Below are 8,182 nucleotides of genomic sequence, written 5' to 3'. Positions count from 1 at the left end.
ATGGATTTGTATTAAATAACAGTGACATCAAGTTGTGAGATCAGGAAACTTCAGTCTGTTTCAGCCATAGATTTACTGGATGAGCTCAAACAAGTTGCTAAATCTTCTCTTGTTTCTCAGTTCCCCATTTAAAATCAATGGACGTGTCTGCCCTAACAGGATCGTTGTGATTATTTAATTTGTTAGGTGAGACTCATATAAAATACATCGATATAAACTAAAATACACAGGATGGGTTTTGCCCATTTCCTTTAATTTTTGAAAACAAGTAAGTAGACGAAATTTTGTGCCCTTCAAAACCAAACAGAATCTTTCTTTGTGTAAAATGTTCCATAAACCTTAGTGGTTGTTCATTTTTATTGTATTATTTTTAATAATACTGCAGATATTTCAGAAAAGGGCAATATTGTTTCTACTGCATAAAAAAAAATCATCACGATATAGTTGGTTTTTGCATTTTCCCCTTCATATTGTTTGAAAAAAAAAACCCAAACAAAACACAAATACTATTAGGAAATTTACCCTCCCACATCCCTCCCCACAAAAGAAAAATATTTTTTAAAAAATCAGTAAAGTGTTAAACAAGTCAGATATTAAATGCACACATTTACAAGCACAGCACATTAGTAATACTGTATAATACTTTAGACCATGCCAAACCATATGTATGTGTATAAAGCTACAGGTGAAATGGTTCATAGCAGCAGAATAGGAAGCATGTTCCATACAAGTACATAGTTCCTGTGGAGATATATGGATGAGTGCAACGTCTCAAAGTACATTGACAAGCTAAAACACACAAGTTTTTCTGCTACAGCAGTGTGTGTTATGATTCAAAGGGCAATCTTGACTTGTCTGGGGTTTTGATTTTGTGTCTAATGGATGGCCAGTTGAGCGGTGTGGGTTCCACCTCTTGGCACACTTTACTGTAAACATTCATGAGGAGTCCTGATTGCTGAAGATAACTTCATTGAAATCAAGGCCAAGTATAACCTAACAGTACATCTACATTTGCACATCCCTCTCTGATAAGAAAATGTGTTGATGTGTACTCTGGAAGAGAACATAACCCATCCCAAAGCCCATATGTGGCTTTAGGGCCTTAGTTCTGCAACTCTGGTGGGTGTAGAGAAAGACCAGAACGGGACACTGGATTAGAAATATTTGTGACTCATTAGGACTTCCAAAAATGTTAATTTCTAGGTTTTGGAGCGGGCATTTTTTCAATGTCAATATGTAGTTTTCAGTTGCTTCGTTGTATATAACTCAATCTGTAGTTTCAACTCTGGGAACATTTCTCTTCCAGAAGTATCATTTTCCAGTGGGACTGTGATTTTCATTGGTAACCTCTAGTTATGGATGCCAAGCTGAAGAGCCCCTCTGAGGGAGGCCACCATTCACAAGGTGATGGTTCTGTACCTTCATAAAGGCAGGCTCCTTCAGAATGTCCTTTCCTAAGCACCTAACGATGGAGACATACAAAGGCAAGCAGGACGTAAAATATCTGAAGTAGAATTGTGATAGAGAAGTTCTCTCTAAGACTTCTACCTTACCACACAAAAAATACAACTAAGATAAAGTAAAATTAAATAAATCTATTGGATTTAATGATGTGACTTGAGACAAAGCGATTCTGTGAAAATGCCTTTTTAAGCCATAACTGTAAAATCTCAAAGAAATGCAGACTACCTGTACAGTTCTATGTAATATTAAGATATACTTAGGGACTTCTAGTGAAATGTTTTCCTCTGTAGGCGGCCAGCAGCCACTTCTGTTTCTAATAACTCCAGATGCTGGTGTCTGAGGTTTGGTGATTTTGAATTGTAGAGAAGGCAGAAGATTTTATGACATTTCTTCTGAGCTGTCATAGGCTTTTGCTTGTCTCTCCCCATCAAACAGTGTGCAGTATAGTACAGTATTCCTCCATAGGTTTCTTATACAACCGTTAAATAAAAAACCAGTACAAGAAAAAAAATAGTTCAGAACAAATAATAGTGTTTGGAATATTGGCAGAAAAAAAAAACCAACCCAAGAGATAGTCTAGAGATTTTGATACTGGGACTAGCATTTGCATACCTCATGGTAACAACCATCCATCAGCTGGATTCACATACAACACCTCTTTTAAATCAGAGGGAGTCAGTTCATACAATTGATAGACTAAGAAGGCCTGATATCACAAACCCAACACTCCTCCCTCTGTGAAACAGAGAAGTCACAACATCCCTGTCTTAATTCCTTCATCTGCACCATATATAAATTACCTCCTGGAACTCTTGTAGAGGTTAAGGACCAGTTACTCTACCCTTCCACCAAATAAGCTCCTATTCTGACTTCAGTGCAAGCCTCGATACCATTCAGGGTAGGAGAATCAGTGCCTAATCCGCGACTATCTAGAAAGTACCATGAAGATGAGAAAAGCGATATAGTGCTACATATTGTCATTGCAGGATCCTTCATTTCTTTGAGGGGAATGAATAGATGTTCAGACAGACAGACTGGCAAACAGATAGAGACAGACAGAGAGGCCAAGGTATGCAGAGCTCTAAATGTGCTCTTTCTTCCTCAGAATATTGCCACATATATAAAGTAAGCTTGGTCTCCTGTTGTACCAGCATAGACAAACACATTTCAATGTAGGGGATGGGAAGTGTCAACCAAAATGAAGTACTGGCCACCCAGACACTAAAGAAAATGAAAAAGTTAGAGGTCTCCTGAAGCAGTATACATCATCTTAGAGACCATTAACTTACAGGAGCAGCAAAATTCATAACTCTTTAGAAATATTCTCTATCCATTCTCCAGAAAAACAGTGACTCAGAAGTGGGCCCATTCCACCACATTTTTAGACCTGTTGAAGGGGACAGGGGGTGGAGGGAAGGCAATAAGAGCAGCTGAGGTGGTGCTTCCTGTTGGCTTCACAAAACTCGCCCTGAAAGAAGAGCTTTGTTAGATGCAAAAGTCAGTCTTACAGCTGCCCGAGTCTATGGAAAGGCTGAATCACACACAGCCTGGTGCAAAAGCCACTGGCCTCAGCTGGGAAGGCTCACTCTGATTTGAGTGGACCTTGGATACAGCCCACATTTAGACAGTAATATGCAACAGCAGTTACAAGTCCTCCCCCCATCCCCTCACAATTTCTTCCGATATAAACAAAAGGACATTCTGGTCCCCTTTATATACATACATTAAAAGCTGAAATGGTCTGAAATGCTTACAGATTAGAATGCATATATCTATACAACATTACACCTGCCAGAAATCAAAGTAGAAAAGTTTTACAGCACATTATACAGATCCCTCTAACTTCTAAAAAAAACATTTACTGAAATCACCATATTACAAGAAGTCATCACTAACATACCATATAATACTATTTCTTTTTCTTTTACATAATCATTACTTATATAGTAATTTAAAAAAATCACTTTTAAACAAGTATACAATTTTCACTTTAAAATTAACTGGTTAATAAAATTTTGTGCAAAACAAGCCAGCCTCTATAATTAAGTGAATTTATTTATTTATTTATTTATACAAAAAAATAAAACAAAAAAGATAGTTCTTTCAGAAATGCGTCTCCTTTTCTGTAATGGTTGAAATGGTGCCATCTCCTTTCAGTTTGGCATCGCAGTCATTTATTGCTGCAATGTAGGCTCCTCCTCCAAGTTTCCCTCTCATTTTCAGATCTGAGCTAGGTGTAATCAGCTTCCTGAATTTCTAGAAAATTTGAGAAAATGGAAAGCATTATCTTTTTCTTGGTCTCAGACACACACTTCTTAAACAGATTGACTATAAAACCCTTTTCTCTTGCATGCCTGCTTCTCATTTCCCTGTTATAGGTACATCCATAAAGCTGCATGCTGCACAGTTCTTTACAAATCACACCAGACCCAAGGCTAGAGAATGCAGGTGAAGACAAAGTCAAAGTGAATTCTCATGCTGATTTAGAGCAACATTCCCTTCCATGAAGAAACTCAGCACAATGCTTTGGGTAAGGCCTGTTATATGGGTACATTTTGTTTCTCATGGTATAGTCAAAGGTTACACACAGAAAAAAATAAATAAACAAGAGACTTTTCAAGTGTATTAAGCTACAATAAAGAACAAAATAATTCAACTCAGTGTTCAGACAAGAACCTTCTCTTTTATAGCAATAACATCAGTAGCAACATTGCTGCTTACAGCCTGGGGAGCAGAATTGTTGCAAGAAGTTGGCTTCCTGAGAAGCTCCCAATTGTAATTAAAAAACCCTCTCATTGTTTATGTATGGAAAAGATAATGACCTGTCTGCCGTGCTTCAGACTACAAGGCAATGCAAAACAAGATTCTATAAATAAAGTCTATTTACTTGCAGAGACCAGGTAAGGTTGATGCATTAAGGAAATATTTCATGTTAAGATCTGTGCAAAACTTCCTTTTTTGACATGCTAAGAAAACTATATTATGGACAATTAATTTTTTTGTTTATATACCCACAGTAAAGATTTCCTACGTAGTCTCCAGGGTGTATTTAATCAGCTTAATGGAGTCATTTCAGTATGGACTGCTGTCAGCCAGAACAATAAATTGCCTGTTAGCTTCTCCATTCAAGAAAGCAGTAGCTATCACATTGAGATATACTCAGATATATTCAGATGTCATACACTTTTGTTCTGAGTGGAGGATAATTTTGAAAGTGTGGATATACACTGTGAGACAGATCTTTCAAACATGCTAGAAAAGTTAATGAGCCCCAGGCATCCTAGACACAGGAATTCCTACTGTTTTGTTCTTCATGTTGGCATTATCCTAGCAAATATCAGAAAGACTGAGAAAGCGTGAAAGTACCTTCCATATATGTACTGAGATAGGAGGAGGCAGTACTGAGACACCTACTTTTACTGACTAGTATCTAAGGAACTCCAGATGACAGAACCAGGCTTTTCTGCCAATATGAGAAAGCACAAATGGCCAAGTAAGATTTATATTCTTGTTTCTTCCATTACAACCATCTTCACTGTCTTGGAGAAAAGGTCTTATATTTAATAATCTTAACCTCAGCCTAGATCTGAGATAACCTGATACAAACGCTAGTAAATTGCACTGAATATTTCTTTTTGTCTCTATTTCTCACTTAGAGAACTGTAATCAGGAAAACTGTCCAGAAGACATATAAGTGTTTGCTACCCAGCTCCTGGAGGAAAATCCTGGCAGCACAGACATTAGTTACCAAAAACACGGAAAGAAGGCAGCTGACCTGAGTGAATGGCTGGTACAAACCTTCTTGATGGGTTTAGCTGATGTTACAGACATTTTAAGCTACAAAATGAGCTGGAACAGAGCACCTTAAAGCTATAGTATTAGTTAGTTTACCACAGGCTGAAATCATCAAAGGCAAAAAAAGGAGGAAATTCAGAAGAAAATAGAGAAAATTCAGATGCCTCTTTCCACCAATGACTGAGAGCCCTAACCCAAGCTGCCACTGGCACAGGTATGTGGCACTGCTTTTTCAATTCAACTGTGCTTAGTCTTACGCAGGTGAGGATTCACTTTCCCTTCCCACTTCTTCTTTCAGTATCATTAATCTGAAAATATATCTTACCTCTATGAAAGTGCCTTCTGTCTTCCACAGCTTAATGCAGATCCACAAAGGGATACAGATCATGGAAGAGAGCGCCATCATCCATCCTATGCCATAGCCCCAGTCAGGGTATATATATATATTGTTGTATTTCAAAGGCTTGTATTTCACCAGGAAAAAGATGAAGATTCCCTGAAATAAGAAGAGAAACACATTAGCAGTATTTGAAAAAACACTGCCCTGTGTAACAAGAAAATGATCGACTGTTTAGGCAAGGCCAGTCTCCCTAAAGATGGAAAGTAGAGGTAAGATTTTCAGTCAGAGAAAAAAAAAAAAAAAAACAACAGCAATATATTCTTTTATGTACAGCTTAAATAACATGTCTCAGTAGCTTCCACAGACCTTTCAAGTTTAAATCCTATTTACCTCTATATGACAATAAAACCTGCAAAGAGTACCTGGGCAGGAAAGATTAAGTTTTGCTACCACAAACCAGCTGTGATTCAGTAACACAAGCTCTGTTCTCTCCAACCTGTCATGATGAAAAAGGAAAGCCAAAATTTTCAAAGTTGCCTTAATCCACTGTCTGTATCTGCAGTTCTGCAGGCCAACTCTCTCATCCTCACCAAAGCTCAAATATACCTGTCTGAATTCAACAGTTGTCTAATCAAGCAGTTTAGACCATTTAAATTTATGAAGTATAGAAAAGTTACTATGTACTTTTCTTCAAAGTGGTGAAAAGAGTGTACAAGAGCAAGGGATATTAAGTTCATTTCAGACTTGGTGTAAATGAGTCAGAAATTTTCCCAAGTTTGCAGATGAACTGGCAGAGCTCAAGGGGACCTTGATCTCCAGGTGCCCCAGCATCTGTGGTTTTGCAGTTGCTATCATTTACGTACTGGACAATTGGAAGGTTTTAGTATCTAATCCTCAAGCATTGTGGATCAAATTTATATATAGTATCTAATCTGGTCATGCTCCTTCTGTAATTTTGTCCCTGTTATCTAGCTGCAGCAGACTGCCAGAGCTGGCACCAGTACTGCTAGCTTCTGGTATGGCAAATTCCTTCCCCCTCTTCATGCATATGAGATGTGCTTTTGGCCTCTTCTACTACTTTTGATAGAAGAAAAAATGTCTATTCGCCCAAAGAGAGGGAAGGAAATAGGAACCTGGAGCAGCAAGGGAACCAGAACAAGTCTAGTGGAACTGGAGTTATGCTGGGTAGACACAAGGTATACTAGCAGTGCAGTGAAAAAAAGGCCTCTGTTGTATTGGCAAATGTTCATATAGGGCCCTGAGTTTATTTCTTTCCTATTATTGTGTATACTAAGATTTCTCACAATTCACAGAATATTTAACAATTTTTACAGATCCTACAGAGTGTTTTTTAATTAAATCATATGCTACAAATCAGTAAGCATTTTTCTCAACTGTTGTGAATTACTAGCATCAGCAAAATTCTAAAAAATATGCACAGAAAACTCTCTTTATGTCTAAACCAAGTTATCTCAATATTCTGTACTTACTGCGCAAATACCTGGAGTTAAGACCATCCAGCACCATTTAATCAATGACAGTGGTTTGTACCCAATCATATCTTCAATGTTATCATAAAAGCGATTGCTGCCTGCCCCAAAAAACAAATTAAAAGCAGATTAGAATGTACATGTAAGAGGTTGTATAGCTCAGTATTTAAAACAGTAAATAGAAAAAAATAGGTTCTGACAGAGCTGCAGAGACTGAAGCTGCTATCTCTTTCCCTGACATGCACATCTCTCTGTCATCTGCTCCGTCCTCGTGGCAGAGATTGCTGCCTACATCTGTATCTGTCCAATATGAACAGAGAGTAGGAGTGGGCAAGCTGTCAAATAGAAATGGCTTCTGGTCAGTAACAGTTTGAGCAAGCCCAGTTAAAGAGTATATCTATGCTACAAGCTCGTGTATGAATCCCTAGATAGCTTGGGGACATGTGTGAACTGAAGTCTACATGTTGTTTTACAAAGTAAAATTGTCAGTCCTTTGCGTGCAAAAAACACCTGAGGATGTCACCATGAACATGCCCGGCACTGTGGTGGTTTTCTCTTGACTTTGCTGACAGACAGAAATGGCAGAGTGAGGGACAGTACTATGTCCCTTATGTGTTTACGATGCATGAATTCCAACGTTCCTGGATTTATCTGTGAGTGTCAGAAGTGGATGGGAACATGCCCTACACAGATGCTTTGCGAGAGAAGAAAGACTGATTGCCACCCCTACTTCCTAAGGCAGCTAGGGACTTCCTTGGTGAAGGAAGGTGGAGGTCAGTCCTGACAAAGACCAAGGGGGAAAAAAAAATATCTATTCCACTATCTTTGTTATTTAGAGTGGAAAAAAAGGCATTCCTGACTTTTGGTAGGGCATGGAATGTGGAGGGCCCCAGTCCATTAGGATACAAGTCTTTCACATTGCTTTTATGCAAATAGAAAACTTTCATAAAAACTGAATACCACAGCAATTTTCAGCAACTCACCGTAAACCCAGCCTATGCAGACACATTCAAATATGGCAACAAAAAGAAGGCACATGCCACTAGCTGCATAAGAGTCAAATAACTGAAAGACGTACATCCCACCCTAAAAG

General features: G+C 38.3%; 1 protein-coding gene across 4 annotated transcripts in view; it reads right to left on the bottom strand.

Moving 5' to 3' along the window:
• Positions 1-232: 232 nt before the first annotated feature.
• SLC6A11 (solute carrier family 6 member 11) overlaps positions 233-8,182 on the bottom strand; it is a 109,359-nt gene continuing 101,409 nt past the window's right edge. For all 4 annotated transcript variants that reach the window (XM_074836610.1, XM_074836608.1, XM_074836611.1 and 1 more), the window contains exons 12-15: positions 8,073-8,175; positions 7,090-7,190; positions 5,585-5,755; positions 233-3,720 (exon numbers count right to left, since the gene is read on the bottom strand). In XM_074836610.1, the coding sequence (XP_074692711.1) occupies positions 3,568-3,720; positions 5,585-5,755; positions 7,090-7,190; positions 8,073-8,175 (528 nt within the window). In that variant the 3' untranslated portion in view covers positions 233-3,567. The remainder of the gene's footprint in view (positions 3,721-5,584; positions 5,756-7,089; positions 7,191-8,072; positions 8,176-8,182) is intronic.

Source organism: Strix aluco, chromosome 11 (genome assembly GCF_031877795.1).
Source record: "Strix aluco isolate bStrAlu1 chromosome 11, bStrAlu1.hap1, whole genome shotgun sequence".
Taxonomy (NCBI): Eukaryota; Metazoa; Chordata; class Aves; order Strigiformes; family Strigidae; genus Strix; species Strix aluco.
This window is presented reverse-complemented; position numbering and strand designations above follow the sequence as displayed.